The sequence below is a fragment of the Nicotiana tabacum genome, chromosome 1, assembly GCF_000715075.1.
Source record: "Nicotiana tabacum cultivar K326 chromosome 1, ASM71507v2, whole genome shotgun sequence".
In the NCBI taxonomy this organism is placed as follows: Eukaryota; Viridiplantae; Streptophyta; class Magnoliopsida; order Solanales; family Solanaceae; genus Nicotiana; species Nicotiana tabacum.
The window spans coordinates 176,433,792-176,455,008 of record NC_134080.1 but is presented as its reverse complement, the minus strand read 5'-3'; the positions used below and the strand labels follow the sequence as shown (position 1 = coordinate 176,455,008).

Genomic DNA, 21,217 nt, shown 5'->3' with positions numbered 1-21,217 from the left:
CCCATTGGATTCGATCATAGCCATAAAATTAATTGAGTGAAAAATAAACTGAAAAAAAAAGAGAAAGAAAAATTGTGTGAAAAAAGAAAAGAAAAGAAAAGAAAAAAGTGAAAAAAAAAAGAGTGACAAAAAATAAAAGAGTGATAAAAACAAACAAAAAAGAAAAAAGAAAAGAGAGTGTCAAAAAATAAAAGAGCAATAGAAACGAAATGACAAGAAAAAAATTAAGAGTGATTAAAGAGAGAGAGAAATAAGAGAAAAGTGGTATATACTGAAAGGGTTAGTTAAGGCCTCGATGAAACATGTAACCATTCAAACACTTGGTAGAAGCATTTAAATGTTATGTGCATTGCATCCCAACGTGCGATTTCCTATATGTTAAATGTCTCAAAACTAACAAGGTTGTGGTGTGAGCAAATTAGCCAGGTTCTGTTCAGGCGGTTGGTTTTGTTGGTATGCGGTGATGAACGCGCAACCTTGCACGCGACCACAATATTATACACAAAACCGAGCTCCACCTCCCAGAAATGCCCATCCTTACAAAGCTACATATAATCCCCAATCAAATGTTCCCCAGTACAATCTTCGCCCAAGAGAGCCTTTCAAAAGAAATCAGTTCACCCTTATTGGTGAATCATACTCGGGCTTGTTCCAAAAGCTAGTCAGACGAGGTCCGTTGTAGCCAGTGGCCCCAAACCGGCCAAACCCCGAGCCTCCCTCACACCGAGCTGATGCTAGATGTGAATACCACTTTGGAGCAGTGGGACACAGTACAGATGACTATTGGACCCTCAAAAGAGAAATTGAAGATTTGATCGAAGCTGAAAGAATCGTTCTTTGGGACGAAGAAGCTCCTGATGTGACGAACAATCTGTTGGATGCTTATAATGGGGAATACGATCCGGCACTGAAGACCATTGCTGTCATTGCCGAGACAGAAGAAAAGCAAAAAACGATCACCAAGCCTGAAAGTCCCCTATCAGACGGGAATTTCGGTAGCCAGTCTTGCTATCCTTTTTGCGTTAGGATTATCTCAAGGTGTGATCCGGGTGTTTTACTTTATTGTCTTACTTTTCGATGTTAACCCTTCTATCTTTTAAAATTCAAAAAAAATAAATCATCAAAATCAAAAAAAAATATCAAATGAAATTAACATTTCACTATCCAGGAATGTCTCTTTTCTTACTCTTGTCACTTTTCTTATTCTCTTTTCAGTTCTGTTAAATATAGATTTCAGTAACATGACATACTTGCGGACTTTATGCCCAGATCCTGAAACGTTGCCAGACCTTGAAATAACCAATCAAGAATCAGAATGCAATGAAGATAAGTTTAAGGAAATAAAGCAAAGACTTGAAATAGCTAAAGAAAAATTGGTTCCAGATTGGAAAGGTTCATGGTAATACCTCATATTTAAAATAAGGGTATAATTGTCCTTTAGCTAGAATTTAATTGAAAAAGAAGAAGAAAACAAGATAAATACACAAATAATGAATTACTGAAAACTAGTTGGGTCAAAGCCCACCAAGAAGAAGGTGGCGTATTTCAGCATACCAAAAGGATTAGGGTCTTGTCAATGAGGATCAAGCATAGCAATTAGAAAATTGAGGGAGTTCAACGAGTTGGAGAGAATAAAAAATAGTGAAGTTATCCCTGTTTGGCAAAGGAGAAAGAAAAAAAAAGTGCAAAAGTTTGACACTGCAAAATTGTAAAGCAAAGAATGTTATCAACAGTCAGCAACATCTGCAAATTCGAATAATTTTCGATTCTTTGGGTAATCATTTAAACTCCTTATTTGAGCCTTCTCGACAGATTTCTTAAGTTTTCTTCTTTTGTTCACTAACTACATAATAGTCTAATTATATACCACAAAGAGGGCCAAACACACAAGTTTTTAACTTAGTATAAAATTTAACGAGTAAATTATATAAAAGGTTGAAATCGATAGATTATGAATCAATTTGAGTGAAGAATTTGTGACAGAAAGCTACTTCCATAAGGGCATAGTTAGTTATTAGCTTAAACGAGCTCTAGAAATTTTAAAGGTAATCTGGAATCATATGGCTTCTACAGTAACTCTGCCTTAGGCTAAGAAATTTATATATGACTTAAAGAGCATGATTAATGTATACAAGTATTCTCGGGTAGAGTAGGAAAATCTGATTTGGCAAATTAAGAGTTAAACAAGAAAGCATAAAGGTCGGTTATTGTGAATTGGTATGTTGATGGTTCATGGAATTGATACATAGATTGATGCAATTTAGGTGATTCAAAAAGACATACGGATTGCTGACGAGTTTGATATTTCGACACGAGTACTGTGAGTAGTAATCTTATCGCAATTTGTATTTTTATAACCTGCATGGTTTATACTATATTTTTGAAAATAAAAGGTGTTACCGAATATTTGAAATTGCATGTGGAGACAAGTCCTTTATTAATATGGTACTGAACAGTTTACTTGAAATATTTACAATTATTTAGATGTTCTTATTGTTACTAGACATGTTTTACTGTTATTTGAGATATGATTACTATTACCGAACGAGATTATATGATTTAATAAGAACTGAAATGCCCTGTACTATTTTGAAAATGCGTTCGTATGAATATCTACTGTTTACAAAGAAAAGTATAAATGGGAGGAGACTTTGAAGGATCCCGTAGCTAACGGCGGGTTCGTTAGACTTGGTGCACCTTGTATTTACAGATTACCGATTACAGTTATAGCCCTCGCTAGTGGGAAGGTAGAACTAGCATACAGTTACAGTTTTCCCTCGAGTAGGGACATACAGTTATATTTGACTCCTTTTACGAAGGGGTCCATACAGTGATACAAATTACATGATCCTTCCTTGGAAACCTCCCAAACATAAAGATTTGATATGACACAGTGCTTACCGAGTCTATTACTGAATTGTTTAATTGATTTCTATTACACGAAACACATGATGAGACTAATTATTATTACTATTTTTTTTAAAGGGCGTTTTATTTTTATAATAGTTCCTAATTATTATTATGCAGACTGTTTTCTGACTTGTCCCCAATTAAAAACGGTTGTGCTTAAGTGTTATTACTCACTGAGCATGCGACTCACTCCCCGCTATTTTTTTTCCAGAAACAACAGTTGAAGGGCGAGGATTTCGTTAGTCAGACGCACAAGTTGATAGTTTCTGGTGAGCCTCGCATTTGTTCGCGTGGGCAGCAATTTTATTTATTGTTATGGCCGTTTCTTTGAACTCTTAGAGCCGCTCTATAGTTAAATTCTTTTTGTGTCTTGAGTATTCTTCGTTATTATAGATTTATGTTGAGTATCGCTCATTCTTATCAAATTTGGAGATAAAGTAGAATTTTTAGTTGTTGGTGGGTTGACTATTAAAGGTAGATATTTATTTTGGTTAATTGATAAGGTCATTGTCATTTGAATTGCTATTAGGATGTTTGATTGCTGATTTGAGACAGGGAAAATTTTGGGATAGTCCAAAAACGGGGGAAATTCTGTCCGATTTTCTGTAAAATACTGATGAGGCTTACTTGGGGGCACTTGCTCCTAGGTGCCAGTCATGATCCTAAATTGGGTAGTGACATCCATACATTGCAGAATAGTATTATCAAAAGAGTGCGTTGTAATTGGGACACATCGAAGGAAATGTCCCAGAAACAACCGTCAATTCAAATGCAGTCAAAAAGGTACTATGTTGGATCCTCTATATAGCGTTAATGTTCTCCGGTTGGGATGAAGGAGGCTTTCTTTCTCACTATCCAAATATTCAACCTTTTGCAAACCCTTTGAGCCGACTCCCATTCTTTGATTACTCTCTTTGGAACTTGAAAGTTATTATTGAGAAAAAATGATGAATGAAAAATGGAAAAAAATGAAAAGAGAACAAAAAGAAAAATACAAAAATGAATAAAAGGGAAAAAAGAAAATGAAAAGAAAGGGGAAGTGAGAAAGGAAAGGAAAAAAGAAAAAGAAAACAAAACAAAACAGAAAAACAGAAGAAAATCAAAAACAAAGATCCCTGAACTACGTTCGACTTGATTCTGAAAGGATATGTAGGCAGCCTCTCTCTAGGGTTCAGTCATAGCAAAACAAAAATCCAAATTCCTCCAAAAGTGAAACTGGGGTAGATGTTATAATGGTTCGGCGATGGTTTCGCCTGAAGGGTTCCAAAGTTGTAATTCTGTCCAAATTCTTTTTACCCAAATCTTTTCCAAGTCCTTCCGATCAATCGGCGAGAATGTTTAAAGAATTGGAGGATACAATCTCTTGGATCTGATACAATAAACATGAGAGAAATAAAATGAGAGAGTCTTATTGGTGAAAACCCCCACGGGCACCGTAAGGCGATGGTAAGCAGAGAAACTAAAATGATAGAGTCTTGTTAGTGAAAACTCGCAAAGAGCACTACAAGGCGATGGTGAGAAGAGAAATGAGAGTGGTCAGCTAGTGAAAACCCGCAAAGGGCCCCACTGATCGAAAAGAAGATCCTCACAGCCATCGGCATCGACAGAGTCCTGGCAAGGTTTCTCGATTTTAAGGCAAAGGTTGTGATGAATTTTTGAGAGTTGGACCGTTTACACGGATCAGACGTCCAGTCCAAAAGGCATGTCACGTTCCTTGAAGTCCGCATATACTCCAGATTAGTCCTTCCCTCCTTTCCCCGAAAGGGACACTTCTTATTTTAAACTCATTCTTCATTCTATTGTTTGTTTTCTTTGAATCCCTTTCAGTCTAACTCTATTCCGAAACTAAGACAAAGAAAGGATGGTAAGACTGATTTACAGGGTTGTCATTTGACATGAGCTAATGTGCAAAAAGGCACCCAGTCTCGTCAGGGGCATCAAGTCGACCTCGACTGCCCATGGCGTCCGATGCTTCGAAATCAAAACTCTTGGACGGAGAAAATCAAATTGAAGTGCCTATAAAGTCAAATGAAGTTGAAAAGGTTGAGTCCCACGTGGCTAACCGTCTCGACAAAGGTTTGAAAAACCCCAAATGCTCTGAAATTGAAGTTGGAAGAAAGAAGCCGGAATTGAAAGGTCTATGAAGGCAAAATAAAGTTAGAAACGGTTAAATCCCATGCGACTAGCCGTTGCAACAAAGTTTGAGGAGTCAAAAGTTTCCAATGCTATGAAGTTAAAAATAAAAAAGAAAAAAAAAAGAAAAACAATAAGTCAAAAAGGAAAGGCCTACAGAAGCAAAATAAAGTCAAAAAGGTAGAGTCTCACCAACCAACCGTCATGGCAAAGTCTGGAAAAACCAGTTGTTCTTCAGGGTCACAAATGCAATCTGTATTCAGGATGCAACAGTTGCACTTGAAAGAGCCGAGATCAAGTGGCTGAAATAATCAAGGCCACAAAACCAACCACCGTTTCAAACTGGCAAGTTGTTCTTTGTTTGAAAAACAGGAAATAGGTGTAATTCAAAGCAATCTTTCAAGAAGTCGGTGCAACAAAAGGAAACCACGTAAAGACTAAAATAGCTCTACAACAATAATCAATTCAAAAGGGAAGTCTCCTCCAAATTTTTTCGTGCATTTTTACTCATTTTATTAAATAAAAAAATGTTGAAAAAAATGAAATGAAAAGAAATAAAAGAAGAAAAGTTCAAAATTATGGTAGTATAGGGTCACCACTCCCTAGTTGATGCCAACATAGGTCTTCACTCCCTAGTTGATGCCAGCATAACCTGATGCCAACATAGGGTTACCACTCTCTAGTTGATGCCAACATAGGGTCTCCACTCCCTAGTTGATGCCAACATAACCTGTGGCCAACATAACTTGATGTCAACGTAGGGTATCCACTCCCTAGTTGATGCCAGCATAACCTGATGCCAACATAGGGTCACCACTCCCTAGTTGATGCCAATATAGGGTCTCTACTCCCTAGTTGATGCCAGCATAACCTGATGCCAGCATAACATGATGTGAACATAGGGTCACCACTCCCTAGTTAATGCAACATAGGATCACCACTCCCTAGTTAATGCCAACATAGGGTCTCCACTCCTTAGTTAATGCCAACATAGGGTCTCCACTCCCTAATTGATGCCAACATAACCTGATGATTTTCCGACATAGGGTCTCCATTCCCTAGTTGATGCCAGCATAACCTGATGACTTTCTAACATAGGGTCCCACTCCCTAGTTGATGCCAACATAACCTGATGACTTTCCAGCATACTACTGGAAAATGAGCCTATTGCAACAGCCAGAAAACCGTTGCAACAGACAGGTAAACCGTTGCCATAGAGTTATTGGAACGGATTACCGACCGTTACATACGCTGCCATGCCAATAGATCTAGAGTAACGGTTCTTGCAACGATTATTGAAACCGTTGCGTAAGGGCTATCTATCGCAATAGTTGTTCCTCTGTCTGAAACAACGAGTATTTCTTTCCAGTTGTAACGGTTAAAAACTGTTGCCATAGAGTTTACAACAACGGTTGGCAGCCGTTACCATATAATTTGTTGCAACGGTTATGCAAGCTATTGCAACGTTTATTTACAAATATTCTAACAGTTTCATTACGCTACTGTAACGGTTTTAACTACCTATTGTATCAGTTTGTTGCACATTTTAGAACAATTTGTAAGATCTAATGGAACGGTTTGGACGACCTATTGGAACGATTTGCAAGACGTATTGGAACGGTTCTATTAGACTATTACACCTTGGCTGTAAATGAATATTTAGATATATAAATTTTGTAATAACCTGAAATTTATATAAATAAAAAGATAAAACACTTCATAATCTATATTGTCTCCATAAAACCAAAATATTTAACCCAATCACATAAGTTTTACATTTCAATACTTCAAGAGTTAGAGTAAGTTTTGAACGTTGATAACAAAAGATTCCTAGAACATGGACAACAATTCAAAGTTCTTAAGTAAGGTCTAGATCTTCACAATCTCCATCTTCCCTTTCTTCAATTGCTCCACCTACAAAAGAGGATAAATATAGTCATTATCCTTCAAGAGTTGGTTTATCATTATAAGAATGGGTATGGCCCATAAACAATGCATAAAGCACAAAGTTTTCAAATGTACTAGAATGTGTCATGTGGAACATATGCAAAGCCTATACAATTGCTACAAGTCAGCATGACCTTTTTTTTTCAAATGTTTGAATTACAGGAAGTCCAAATATACAACAATTAGATGCCAGTCAAAAGGGTATTTTACAATAGCATGAATATGGACTTACAAACGGAACCAAGTTAAAAAGTGAAAAGAGTAGTACTCAGGAAGACAAGCAATGCATTTGGTTAACATGGATGTAAATTAAGCAGGTAACCAAAAAATGTACATCAGGAATGAGATAAAAAGAGTTTCAAAAGAATGAGGGAATAAGAATGAAACACTAAGTATTAAAGCTCTCACACCAGGTTTTATGTCTGCAACCAACTTGGAGTTGGAATTCAATGAGAAAGCTGATCATCAACTCTCCCTATAGTATTAAGAAATCCATGAAACAACAGAAGAAATTTAACAAGGTTATTTAAGATATATCCTAGCAGCCTACAACTCTTGATAGCTGACTGAAACTTTCAAGGTGTAGTTTGAACTGACAAAGAGAAAAGGAGATCTTATGTTCTCTACATGAGAATAATCTAGCATATATTCACGATAAACAAAAGCACTTTGTTTTAACAAACTACACATGTTGCACCATCAATTTTTGTACATTTCCTTATCCGAATATCTGAAATTCTACGAGATACCTTTATATTATGGTCCCAAAAAGTAAACGTAGCCTATTAGTTAAATTCTTGATACTTACCAAAACATAGCCCAGCTACCCCCCACCCCCAACCCAAACCAAAAGGGAAAGAATAAACTGCAGAACTAAAATGAGAGGAGCAAAATCCTTTCCTTGGTCAGCAAAGCAAATCTATACTTAACAATTAGGAGATAAATATACAGAAATACAAAATGCAAAACAGAATAGTGAGTTGGAAAGCAAAACAGCAAAGCAAATCTATACTTAACACTAGTCATGACCACAAGACATAGCTAGTTTGTAATTGAAACGTAGTTGACTGATTAATTGATTTAGGCAGCTTGAACCATCAATCCCTCGAAGCAAACTTGTCTAACTATAGAAATCCAATATATCAGCAAGTGGTGAAAATTACATCAATTGCTATAGCATCAACCCACAATAGTGTTGCACACAGAAAAAGGAAACATAAAGCAATAGTCTTAACTGACCAATAGTCTTAACATAAAGCAATGAATACAAAAAATGGTGAATATACATTGCAGAATCTTAAACATAGAAAGAAAACATAGTAGTCATATAATAGAAGAATCATCAGCAAAAACAAGAAACTTGGAATATTCAAACATCACAAAAATGCTATAAATTCCAAATCAAGAAAGTACACTAACTAGAAATGCAGGCAAGAAGAATAGACAAGAATAATAAGAAGATGAATTCCAAATCTTTATTCTGAATCTGAGTGGGAACTTCTCTAGATATGGTGCTACTATAAAATAGTAGTGTTGCTTTTGCCAATCAATAGATGGATTTGTACGGAAAACCAAGATAAAGAGGAAGCATCATGTGTTGATATTATAAGCCAATTATTCTCTTTATAAAAGGTTATAGCTAATTTGAGATAACACAGTCAACTCCGAATAAGTTTACGTGAAACTTTAAAAAAGAAGAAGAAGGAGGAGAAGAAGAAAGCAAGAAACAAACAAAGATAGATGTACTGACCCTGATTATTACTCCCAGTAGATAGGCGATTGATTAGTTGCACAACAGCTTGTTGTGCAGAGGAAGCTTCTCCAGGTGAACGAGCATTGAAACCTAGCATGTTGGGATCAACCCGTAAATCTGGATTCAGATGCTTAAGTTGTGAAATGATGTTAACTGCAACTTGTAGTTCCATGACATCTTTTTGTGCATTGAACGTTTTCGCATACGAGGCCTTGTAAACTCGATCAGGTTTTCTTTTTCTTGTGGCCACAAAGATGTCCTTGCTTGATAGAGGCTCAGAAGTTTCTTTCTTTTTCTCCTGATTATATAAAAAGTGGTATAAATTTAATAAGTTCATATTTAAAAGAATAATAAGAAAGAAAATATCAAAACTCGCATATTCGAGCAAAACTTCTTTTACCAGCAGTGTGTGGATATTTTAACTTTTTGCGATTCTCGGTATTGGTTTGGGACATTTTCTGCAAATCAGCCAATGAATACAGAGTTAAGTGATTTCTAATTAAACATAAACCAGACATTCTCAGCAAATCATGGGACAGTACTTAGTTATACCTTGTAGGCATCAGAGTTCCAATAATTAAGAAGATCCCTAAATTGAGATTCAGGAACATCAACCAGCCTTTTCTCCATTCGAAGCTCATCATTCTCATAGGCTTTATAATGGTCGTTAAATAATTGATTCTTATACTTTCCCCAAGCATTCTGAATTGACTCAAAAACCCACTTTTTTGCAGCACCAGGAATGCCATATTTTCCCTATTTGGTAAAGTTAGGTTAATGTAAAAATATGAAATATCTACACAAAATATGGCGAACTTCAAACCTTGAAGTATTTGGGAAACTCGTTCAAATGCCTTATCAAGGAAATCATTCTGTGACGACCCGGCCAGTCGTCTCATGAGTTACCACTCCGTTTCCCCATTTCTGCTTCTTTATGCTTCGTTATCTGTGTTTTATGGGTCGAGGTTGTTAGTTGGTCAGGCTTGCCTAGCAGTGTATTGGGCGTCATCACGACCGGGGTTGAGGTCGTGACAAGTTGGTATCAGAGCCTAGGTTACATAAGTCTCGCAAGTCATGAGCCGGTTTAGTAGAGTCTCACGGATCGGTACAGAGACATTTGTATTTTTCCTCGAGAGGCTGCGGAACCTTTAGGAAAAACATCACATCTTTGAAATTCTGTCATGCGACTTTGTTGATTCGAGAACTAAACTGCTATCATTCTATTCTCTCACAGATGGTGAGTACGCGAGATACCGGATGAGGTGGACAACCACCAGTGCCACCCACTGGGGCCACCAGAGGCCGTGGAGGCGGTCGTTGACGTGGCAGAGGCAGAGCAGCGAGGGAAGCACTTGTTGATCCACCAGCTGCCCCAGCTTCGGACCAGGCTCCAGCAGCACCAGTTCAGGCACCAGCTGTGCCCATCGTGATTTCGGATCTTCAAGAGGCCTTGGCACATATCTTATCGGTTTGCACTGGCTTGGCTCAGGCAGTTTCAGCCACTACCGCAGCAGCTACTTCACAGGTTGGGGGAGGCAATCAGACCCCCGTTGCTCGCACACCTGAGCAGGTAGTGCAGGGACTACAAACGCCGGGGGCACCTCCAGCTCAGCCGGTAGAGCCAGTTCAGGAGTTCGTAGTACCAGCCATGCCGGATGATGAGCATCATCATCTTAAGAGGTTTGGTAGGCTCCAGCCTCCGTCGTTCAGTGGCGCTGAGGGTGAGGATGTCCAGGGTTTTCTTGACAAGTGTCAGCGGATGCTCCGTACAGCAGGGATTCTTGAGTCTAGTGGTGTGGCATTTACCACCTTTCAGTTCTCTGGAGTTGCCTTTACTTGGTGGGAGGATTTTGAGAGGCGTAGGCCTGTCGGTGCAACACTTTTTTCTTGGCAGCAGTTCTCCGCTCTCTTCTTGGAGAAGTATGTACCGCAGTTCCGCAGAGAGGAGTTGCGTAGGCAGTTTGAGTGGTTGACACAAGGGAATATGACCGTGACCCAGTATGAGATGAGGTTTTTTGAGTTGGCTCGTCATGCCATTTGGATGGTTCCATCAGATCGTGAGAGGATCAGGAGATTTGTGGATGGCCTTAACTACCATCTCCGTATTCTGATAACTAGAGAGAGTATTGGGTGCTACGTTCTAGGAGGTGGTTGATATCGCTCGTGAGATTGAGACGGTTCGCCGTCGGGAGCAAGAGGAGAGGGAGGCCAAGAGGCCTCGAGGATCGGGCAGTTACAGTTGTGTTCCTTCGAGGGGCCAGTTCCAGCATGGAAGAGGTCGTTCTTTCAGGCCTGCTCAGTCGGCCCGTCCAGATATTGTGGGGCATCTTCAGGTCGTGGTCATCATGGATCTCAGCAGGGCCAGCCTTCATTCAGTGCCCTCCCAGCTCAGAGTTCATCTCGTGCCCCATCAGCTCAGGGTTCTTCTGCGTCGAGTGCATCTTCTAGTCACTCCAGTGCGAGGGGTTCCCTTCAGTCCCCATCTCCAGCACCGGGTAGTTGTTATGAGTGCGGAGAGTTTGGACATATGAGGAGGTAGTGCCCTCGACTTCGTGATGGTTAGTCACAGTAGAGGGGTCAGCCCTCGACTTCTGCTCCAGTTACTTCACCATCCGCCCAGCCAGCTAGGGGTGGAGGTCAGGCAGCCAGGGGTCGCCCCAGAGGGGGAGGTCGATCAGGCGGTGGCTAGGCTCGTTTCAATGTTATTCCATGCAGGACAGATGCTATTGCTTCAAATGCTGTCATTACAGGTATTGTTTCAGTCTGCCACAGAGATGCCTCTGTATTATTTGATCCCGGTTCCACCTATTCTTATGTGTCCTCATATTTTTCTCATTATTTGGGTACGTCCCGAGAGTTTCTTGCTTTATCTGTTCATGTATCTACCCCAGTGGGCGATACTGGTCATGTGTTGTAACTATTGGGGGTTTGGAGACCCGAGTTGATCTATTGATATTGAGCATGGTGGAATTTGATGTTATTTTGGGCATGGATTGGTTATCTCCATGTCATGCTATTCTAGAGTGTCATGCTAAGACAGTCACTTTGGCAATGCCAGGTGTACCGCAGATCGAGTGGCGTGGCGTGACTGATTATGCTCCTAGTAGAGTTATCTCTTTCTTGAAGGCCCAGCGTATGGTTGGGAAGGATTGCCTTTCATATCTATCATTTGTGAGGGATGTTGGAGCTGAGACTCCTAGTATAGATTCTGTTCCCGTTGTGAGGGATTTTCCCGATGTGTTTCCTACAGACCTGCCGGGCATGCCACCGGACAGGGATATTGATTTTGGTATTGACCTGGTGCCGGGCACTCAGCTCATTTCTATTTTTCCGTATCATATGGCACCAGCAGAGTTGAAAGAATTGAAGGAACAGCTTCAGGAACTCCTAGATAAGGGGTTTATTCGGCCTAGTGTGTCACCGTGGGGTGCGCCGGTTCTGTTTGTGAATAAGAAGGATGGCACAATGAGAATGTGCATTGATTACAGGCAATTGAACAAGGTAACAATTAAGAACAAGTATCATTTGCCTCGCATTGACGATTTATTTGACCAGCTTCAGGGAGCGAGGGTGTTCTCTAAGATTGATCTCCGTTCGGACTATCACCAGTTGAAGATCAGGGATTTAGATATTCTTAAGACTGCTTTCAGGACTAGATATGGTCACTATGAGTTTCTTGTCATGTCTTTCGGGCTGACCAATGCCCCAACAACGTTCATATATTTGATGAACAGTGTATTTCGACCTTATCTGGATTCGTCCGTTATTGTATTCATTAATGATATTCTGGTGTACTCACGTAGTCAGGAGGAGCACGCGGAGCATTTGCGAGTTGTATTGCAGAGATTGAGGGAGGAGAAGCTTTATGCAAAATTCTCCAAGTGTGAGTTTTGGCTCAGTTCAGTGGCTTTCTTGGGACACGTGGTGTCCAGCGAGGGTATTCAGGTTGATCCGAAGAAGATAGAGGAAGTTCAGAGTTGGCCTAGACCGTCCTCAGCCGTAGAGATTCGTAGCCTTCTTGGGTTGGCAGGCTATTATCGCCGGTTTGTTCAGGGATTCTCATCCATTACATTGCCCTTGACCAAGTTAACTTAGAAGGGTGCTCCATTTGTATGGTCGGATGAGTGTGAGGAGAGCTTTCGAAAGCTCAACACAGCTTTAACCACAACTCCAGTATTGGTTTTGCCATTAGCTTCAGGTTCATATACCGTATATTGTGACGCTTCTAGAGTTGGGATTGGTTGTGTATTGATGTAGGAAGGTAGAGTTATCGCTTATGCTTCTCGTCAGTTGAAGCGCTATGAGAAGAACTACCCCGTTCATAATTTGGAATTGGCTGCCATAGTACATGCATATTTGGAGGCATTACTTGTATGGCGTATCTTGTGAGGTATTCACTAATCATCGCAATCTTCAGCATTTGTTCAAGCAGAAGGATCTTAATTTGAGGCAGCGGAGATCGCTAGAGTTGCTTAAGGATTATGATATTACTATTCTGTATCATCCGGGAAATGCCAATGTAGTGGCCGATGCTTTGATCCGAAAGGCAGTGAGTATGGGGAGTTTGGCGTATATTCCAGTTGGGGAGAAACCCCTTGCAGTTGATGTTCAGGCCTTGGCCAATCGGTAAGTGAGGTTGGATATTTCGGAGCCCAATCGGGTGTTGGCTTGTGTGGTATCTCGGTCTTCCTTATATGATCGCATCAGAGAGCGCCAGTATAATGATCCGCATTTGCTTGTCCTTAAGGACAAAGTTCAACATGACGATGCCAGAGATGTGACCATCAGTGATGATGGTGTGTTGAGGATGCAGGCCGGATTTGTGGGCCCAATGTGGATGGGCTTAGAGAGTTGATTCTGGAGGAGGCTCATAGCTCGCGGTATTCCATCCATCCGGGTGCCGCGAAGATGTATCAGGATTTGAGACGGCACCATTGGTGGAGAAGAATGAAGAAAGATATTGTGGGATTTGTAGCTCAGTGTCTCAATTGTCAACAGGTGAAATATGAGCATCAGAGACCGGGTGGCTTGCTTTAGCAGATGGTTATTCCCGAGTGGAAGTGGGAGAGGATGTGAGGACTTTGTGGTTGGACTTCCTCGGACTTTGAAGAAGTTTGATGTTGTTTCGGTGATTGTGGATCGGCTGACCAAGTCCGTGCACTTCAGTCCTGTGTGTACTACCTATTCATCAGAGCAGTTAGCACATATATATATCGGGAGATTGTTCGGTTGCATGTGTTCCAGTTTCCATCATCTCAGATAGGGGTACTCAGTTTACTTCCTAGTTTTGGAAGTCTGTTCAGCGAGAGTTGGGTACTCAGGTGGAGTTGACCACAACTTTTCATCCTCAGACGGACGGGCAGTCCGAGCATACTATTTAGATATTGGAGGACATGTTGCGTGCTTGTGTTATTGATTTTGGAGGTTCATGGGATAATTTTCTACTGCTTTCAGAGCTTGCCTACAACAACAGCTACCCGTCGAGTATTCAGATGGCTCTGTATGAGGCTTTGTATGGGAAGCAGTGTAGATCTCTAGTTGGTTGGTTAGAGCCCAGCGAGGCTAAGCTATTGGGGACAAATTTGGTTCAGGATTCCTTAGAAAAGGTAAAGGTGATTCCGGAGAGGCTTCGTACAGCGCAGTCGCTTTAGAAGAGTTATGCGGACCGAAAGGTTCGAGATGTATCCTACATGGTTGGTAAGAAAGTCTTGCTGAAGGTTTCGCCCATGAAGGATATGAGATTTGGAATGAAAGGAAAGTTGAGTCCACGGTTCATTGGGCCTTTTGAGGTACTTATAAGGATTGGGGAGGTAGCTTATATGCTTGTTTTGACACCCAGCTTGTTGAGTGTGCATCCGGTATTTCATGTTTCTATGATCCGGAAGTATGTTGGGGATCCGTCTCATGTTTTGGACTTCAGCACGGTTCAGTTGGATGATGATTTGACCTTTGATGTGGAGCTAGTAGCTATTTTGGGTCGTCAGGTTCGAAAGTTGAGATCAAAGGATATAGCTTCAGTGAAGGTACAGTGGAGAGGTCGGCCCGTGGAGGAGGCTACCTGGGAGACCGAGCGGGAGATGCGGAGCAGATATCCTCACCTGTTTGAGACTTCAGGTATGTTTCTTGACTCTTTCAAGGACGAACGTTTCTTTAAGTTGGGGAGGATGTGACAACCCGGCCAGTCGTCTCATGAGTTACCACTCTGTTTTCCCCATTTCGACTTCTTTATGCTTCGTTATCCGTGTTTTATGGGTCGAGGTTGTTAGTTGGTCAGGCTTGCCTAGTAGTGTGTTGGGCGCCTATGTTTCTTGACTCGTTCGAGGACGAATGTTTATTTAAGTTGGGGAGGATGTGACGACCCGGCCAGTCGTCTCATGAGTTACCGCTCCCTTTTCCCCATTTCTGCTTCTTTATGCTTCTTTATCCGTGTTTTATGTGGTTGAGTTGATTGGTTTGCATTTGGTGTGATTTTCGTAAGAAATGAGACACTTAGTCTCTTTTAAGAAGGCTTAAGTTGGAAAAGTCAACCGGAGATTTACTTATGAGTTAGAGGGCTCGGATGTGAGTTCTGATGGTTCAGTTAGCTTCGGAAGGTGATTTATGACTTAGGAGTGTGATCGGAATTGGTTTTGGAGGTCCGGTGTAGAATTAGGCTTGAATTGGTGAAGTTAGTATTGTGGCGATTTTCGGTTGGTAGGTGAGATTTTGATCCAAGGGTCGAAATGGAATTTCGAGAGTTGCAGTAGCTTCGTTATGTCATTTGGGATGTATGTGCAAAATTTCAGGTCATTCGGACGTGTTTTGGCTAGGTTTTTGATCGAAAACGTATTTCGGAAGATTTTTAAAAATTAGGCTTGAATTCGATGTGATTTAGTAGATTTGGTATTGTTTGAGGTGTTTTGATGAGTCTAACAAGTTTGAATAAGGTATTGGGTCATGTTTGTGTTTTTGGTTGAGGTCCCGAGGGTCTCGGGGTGATTTAGGATGGTTAACGGGAAGATTTGAACTTGAATGATTGTAGAAAGTGTGTTGCTTCTGGTGTTTTCGCACCTGCGGCTTGGGAACTGCAAGTGCGGTGCCATCATATGCGAGGGGAAAAGCCGCAGATGCGAAGTTTGGGCTGGGGAGCAGTTTCCGCAGAAGCGGTCGAGGTGGCCGCATCTGCGAAGCCGCAGATGCGGAAGTCCAGTTGCAGAAGCGACTTTTGGAATATTAATGAGAAACCGCAGAAGCGGTTGGTTGGACCGCAAATGCGATACCGCAGGTGCGGTAAAGGGGTCGCAGATGCGAAAACCCCTGGGCAGAATGTATATATGTCTCTTCTTTGCGATTTTTAAAGGGTTTAACCATTTTTAACTTCAGACATAGAGTTTTTGGGCGATTTTGAAGAGAGATTTCAAGGGAACTTCGATAAGGTAAGGATTTTAGACTTAAAACACACTTATATGGTGGTAATTCATGAATTAGGACTGGAATTTAAGGAATTAATGGACTAAAAATGGAGGTTTAGGGCTTGAGTTTAAGAGGGCTTAAATTAAGGATTTGAAGGGTCAATTGAACTCCGATTCTGGTGTTTTTGATATGTATGAACTCGTGGGGAGATAAAGAATCTAATGATGTGAAAATTTCTGAGTTTCCAGAAGTGGGCCCGTGGCTCAGGTTTTGCCAATTTTGAGATTTTTGATATTTTCAATTGTTTTTGCTTGGGCTTTGTTCCCTTAGCATATTGTGACGTATTCGTTCCGGTTTTGGTCAGATTCGACGCGCGAGGAGGCCGATTTGAGAGGCAAGGGCATAGTGAGCTAGAGCTTTAGCCGGTTCGAGGTGAGTAATGAATGTAAATGATGTCCTGAGGGTTTGAAACCCCGGATTTGCACATCGTAGTGCTATATCGAGGTGAGACACGCGCTTGATGATGAGCGTGGGGTCATTACTATTGGGGATTGTGACTTGGTCCGTCCTGAGTGATGTTTTTACCGCGTATTCGATTAAAGCTTATTTGTTATCCTCATTATTTGGATTGATTGCCATATTTGGGCTTCGTGCCAACTATTTGAACCCTCTTGGGAGTTTTATCACTATTTCCTCATTGTTTAGACTTACTACTTGAACTCAGTCATACCGTTTTCCACTGTTTTACAACTCAGCATTTTTACTCGATTTTTGAAACTAAATAGATATATTAAATGATGTTTTGGGCTGAGAACTACTGTTTTACTAAATGCTCGAGAGGCTTATATGATTTTTGGATTGAGTATGGCCAAGGGCCAGATGTGAGGATATTATGGGATCGGGCTGCGCGCCGCAGCAGTATTATGTTGATATTGATACGAGGCCGAGGGCCTAGTTGATGCCACGAGATGGCTTGATATTGCGTTTGGGCTGTAAGGGGACCCTCCCGGAGTTTGCACACCCCCAGTGAGCGCCGTCGATGATAAATATACGGATCGGGCTGTACGTCGCAGGGGTACTATAGGGTACCGTTCTATGTGTTGATTTTCGTTATATGTCTATCACTTAACTGCTTATTTGTTGTAGCATCTCTATATTTCATTTCCATTGGTTTATTGCTTTCATATTACTTGTTTAAACTGCCGCATTATAGATTACTCTATGATTTCCGTGATTTCTTATTCTCAGTCATTATTTATGCTTATTACTCACTGGGTCGGAGTACTCACATTACTCCCTGCACCTTGCGTGCAGATCCAGGTGTTCTAGAGGCTGAGAGAGTATATTCAATCGATCAGTTTATATCAGGGAGCATCGAGGTAGCTGCACGGCGTCCGTAGCTAGGATCTCTCCCTTCTATCCTTTCGTTTTATCCGCATTTCCTAACCTGATTATGTATTAGGCTGTTAAGCTTGTGCTAGAGGCTCGAGACTTGTGACACCAGATCTGTATGGGTTATGTAGTGGCATTATCATTTGAATTTCCTCATATTTGACTCATTGTCCTAAACTTTTATTATGATAAATTGGCAATTTAACTGTGTTAGCTAATAATGAATTGTATAAGAAATGGGTCGAGGTTGTTAGTTGGTCAGGCTTGCCTAGCAGTGTGTTGGGCGCCATCACGACCGAGGTTGGGGTCGTGACACTTCCTGTCCTTAACTTCATATGTGTAGTGTAAATATTAAGGACATGACATCCTTAACTTTATGTGTGCAGTGTAAATGTTAAGGACATAGTATCCTTAACTTTATGAGTATTGTGTAAATATTAAGGACATGGTGGCCTTAACTTCATGAATGCTGTATAAATATACAAATATCAAAGCAATTCTTGCATTCAGAAATAGCTATAAAATCATTAGAGAAGAGATCCGTTCTTAGTATCAATGAAAGTTTAAAATAAACCACAAAAGGTGTTCACATGGCACATTTTTGATAAGTACAACAACAAAAGCCTTTTCTTCTCAACATTTTCTTCCTTGATGATTAAAGTGGAACACAACTATAGGGAGAGTAACACAATAGCACACATGAATGTGGAGTTTTTTGAAGTTCATCCCCTTTTGTAATAGGTTTATACACCCAAGACTATCCAAGGCTTCTAATATAGTAGGACAGTCCCTACGTTTTTTGTAGAGACTCTAATTTTATTTATATATACTCCCTCCATTTCAATTTATGTGAACCTATTTCCTTTTTGGTCTGTGCCAAAAAGAATGACCCCTTTCCTTATTTGGAAACAATTTACCTTTATGCAATGATTTATAGCCACACAAAATATATGTGCCTCATTTTACACCACAAGTTCAAAAGTCTTCTCTCTTTTCTTAAACTCCGTGCCCAGTCAAATAGGTTCACATAAATTGAAATGGAGGGAGTATAAGATTATTCTTTTTAGCAAAAAAATAGAAGAGAAGATTAGAAGGATCTGTAGACAGATTCTTTGTCTTCTGCTTTACTCCAGTGAAGGTGTTTTTTGCCCGAAATTGCAGATGGCAGTCATTATAAATCTTAAGATACGCAACTGTGCTTAATAGAATCACTGGCATTGGGGTTGAACACTTTTGTCTGGAATGAGGTGGTTGCTGGAACATGTAGTGAGGATGTTAACGGACAAGTTTGTTCTGAAGCTGCTAAAACAAAAACACTAACTTGAATGCTGCAATTTGTATGTCTGACCAAATAACCATTTAAACTTTAAAAACAGTGTCATTTTCACATAGATGAGAGATGGATAATTTTTATTTCCATCCTAGTTCAAAAGATTTTTCAGTCTACCGCAAGCTTTTAAAACTATATGGTTTTCAAAAGATGTTTTCAGTCTACTGCAAGATTTTTTATTTCCACTTGAATATGGTTTTTAAATGAGATTCTAATAACTATATCAAACATACAAGCTTTTAAAATGCTACAACACATAGTACTTTCAACCAGAAAAATCAGTACCTCTTCATACAATCATGGGCTTGAAAGAGTTAAAAATATTTAAGAGCAAAAATTCTGAACACAAATATTTCCAAATAAGAACACCAAGAAACATCTAAAGCATGTTTTCTATATCTTACTAATAGCATCCTAAATATGACGACTATAACTTTTAGATAATAATTGTTATATTAATCACAGACAAATTCATGCACAAAGAAGATGGAAGCTAATAGATGGCTTTTGTTCAAAGAAATTACACAAATACACCAACTCTTATTTTTAGTTTCCCAGATAAGATGAACAGACATATAACATGATTTTCAAATTAACATGAATGATATTAATATTGAGAAGTTTTCCAAAGTAATATCATGCCAGAACACTACTGAATCTTTGTTCTCCAAAGTAATATCATTCAAATTATTTCACTTCAAGCAACTTCTCATCTCATGTAACTTTTGCCGCAATGTAAAACCACGCCAAAAATGGAGGATGTTACAGCCCATCCTTGTTTTAGCCCAAAATAAAAGCATAAATTATAAACCATCTTAATAAAACAAACTCGGATCCTTAAACCCCCAATAATTCAAACCATCCTACAGCATAAGTAGAAGTTGGAGAGCACTCAACCAACAATTATGAAAACCCCAAAACAGAATCCTAATCCAAGGAGTAGCCTTGAGAATGGGAAAGGAAGAAAATATAGAGAAAATTAAAATTATAAAAAAATCTTAAATAAGAAGTATACAAGTACACTGCCAGCAAATTTAATTATCCAAAATTTACCAGCAACAATTTCTCTTCAGCTACCAATAATAATTTCTTCCTGCACTACCAGTAAACGAAGAATTCTGCAGTTCGACAAATCTGCTGTTGAGAAATTGAAAAAACAATCGGAAAAAATCATGAGAGAGATAGTAGCAATATACAACCCTATTTACCCAAATATTGAACCCCCAAATACAAACAAATCTGCAACTATAGAGAGCTACTAATCACTATGAAAAATAAACCCCATTAGAAGGTAAAATCAAGAATTTGTAAAGAAAACTCATGAAATATGAAACACATGAAAGTCACGAAAGTGGTTGTTAAGGGAGTACCTATTTGTATTGTTATTCCCAGTTGTAAATTTTGCCTTTCATCTTTTCCCAATTTTTGGCTTCAAGCAGTTGAGTAGTCGAGCTTTCGTTTTGGGTTCAGCTAATCCTTCAAGCAATCGAGAAGTCAAAATGCAATTTGGGAATCAAAGCAGCAGAGGGACGAGGTTAGCAATACTTGATAATTTGGGCTAATAGGTCTGACATTTCGTTTACTTCATTTTTGCAAATGCTCAATTGCAAGCACTATAAAACCATCCAATGTTTATACGAGGGAAATTTTCAGATCTCAAATCCAATTTTCAGATTTGGGTACTTTCTCTTAGGGTATGGCAAAGAAGACAAGCTTTGGGGATATCGATGGAGTCTTTAGAGAGGTTTGGTGGGTATTGATGTTTGGAGAGAAGAGTTAATACGATATAAAATATAAATTATAATTTTATATTTATATTTAATTAAAATAGAAAGAAATAGGGATTGTTATTGGCGGGTTTAGCAAAATTTAGGAGGGAATACAGATAAGGAAAAAAGAACCGTTCCAATAACAATTTTTCCCAAATAACCGTTCCCACAAACAGGTCATTTGAGCCGGCTTACAAAGCCGTTCCGGAAAAAAACTTTTTAGCCACGTTTAATTACAATTGGAACGGTTTGATCTCTAAGGTGTGCTGCTATCATCCAACGTCTATTGGAACGGTTATAGTCGTTGCTATAGTAGTTCTATAGCAACGGTTATATAACCATTACAAAAAAACTGTTGCAATAGGCCCATTTTCTAGTTGATGTCAGCATAACCTGATGACTTTCCAACATAGGGTCTCGCTCCCTAGTTGATGCCAGCATAACCTAATGATTTTCCAACATGAGGTCTCTACTCCCTAGTTGATGCCAGCATAAGTTGATGCCAACATAGGGTCACCACTCCCTAGCTGATGCCAACACATGGTCTTTACTCCCTAGTTGATGTCAGCGTAACCTAATGCCAGCATAACC

At 39.8% G+C, this 21,217-nt stretch overlaps 1 protein-coding gene and 1 long non-coding RNA gene across 8 annotated transcripts; one reads left to right on the top strand and one right to left on the bottom strand.

Annotated features, from left to right (window-relative positions):
• The first annotated feature begins 1,521 nt into the window (after nt 1–1,521).
• Nucleotides 1,522–17,846, top strand: LOC107767954 (uncharacterized). 2 transcript variants are annotated; one of them, XR_012710395.1, is made up of 4 exons: nt 1,522–1,774; nt 2,265–2,320; nt 3,122–3,179; nt 17,450–17,846. It is a non-coding gene; the product is annotated as an uncharacterized LOC107767954 (long non-coding RNA). The 2 variants fall into 2 exon arrangements; XR_001644045.2 differs by lacking the exon at nt 17,450–17,846 and having other exon boundaries at nt 3,122–3,280.
• On the bottom strand, nt 6,760–20,654 carry LOC107767958 (uncharacterized). Of its 6 annotated transcripts, none has more exons than XR_012710392.1 (6): nt 20,228–20,654; nt 19,911–19,994; nt 9,296–9,499; nt 9,144–9,201; nt 8,741–9,041; nt 6,760–6,957 (listed from the first exon to the last, which is right to left on the bottom strand). XR_012710392.1 is itself a non-coding variant. In XM_016587064.2 (5 exons), the coding sequence occupies exons 1-4, from the start codon at nt 9,612–9,614 to the stop codon at nt 9,019–9,021; spliced, it is 333 nt and encodes a 110-aa protein (XP_016442550.1). In that variant the 5' UTR covers nt 9,615–10,073; the 3' UTR covers nt 6,760–6,957; nt 8,741–9,018. The 6 variants fall into 6 exon arrangements, 1 of the variants encoding a protein (XP_016442550.1); XR_012710393.1 differs by having other exon boundaries at nt 19,911–19,991; XR_012710389.1 differs by lacking the exon at nt 9,296–9,499 and having other exon boundaries at nt 20,228–20,648.
• Between the last annotated feature and the right edge of the window lie 563 nt (nt 20,655–21,217).

Excerpts from the sequence above, each read along its gene's own strand:
- LOC107767958 (XM_016587064.2), bottom strand. The coding sequence starts at position 9,614 with ATGATTTCCTTGATAAGGCATTTGAACGAGTTTCCCAAATACTTCAAG. Across the intron at positions 9,500-9,566 it reads AGTTTCCCAAATACTTCAAG|GGAAAATATGGCATTCCTGG; the intron begins GTTTGAAGTTCG and ends TTTACCAAATAG. Across the intron at positions 9,202-9,295 it reads GGAACTCTGATGCCTACAAG|AAAATGTCCCAAACCAATAC; the intron begins GTATAACTAAGT and ends GCTGATTTGCAG.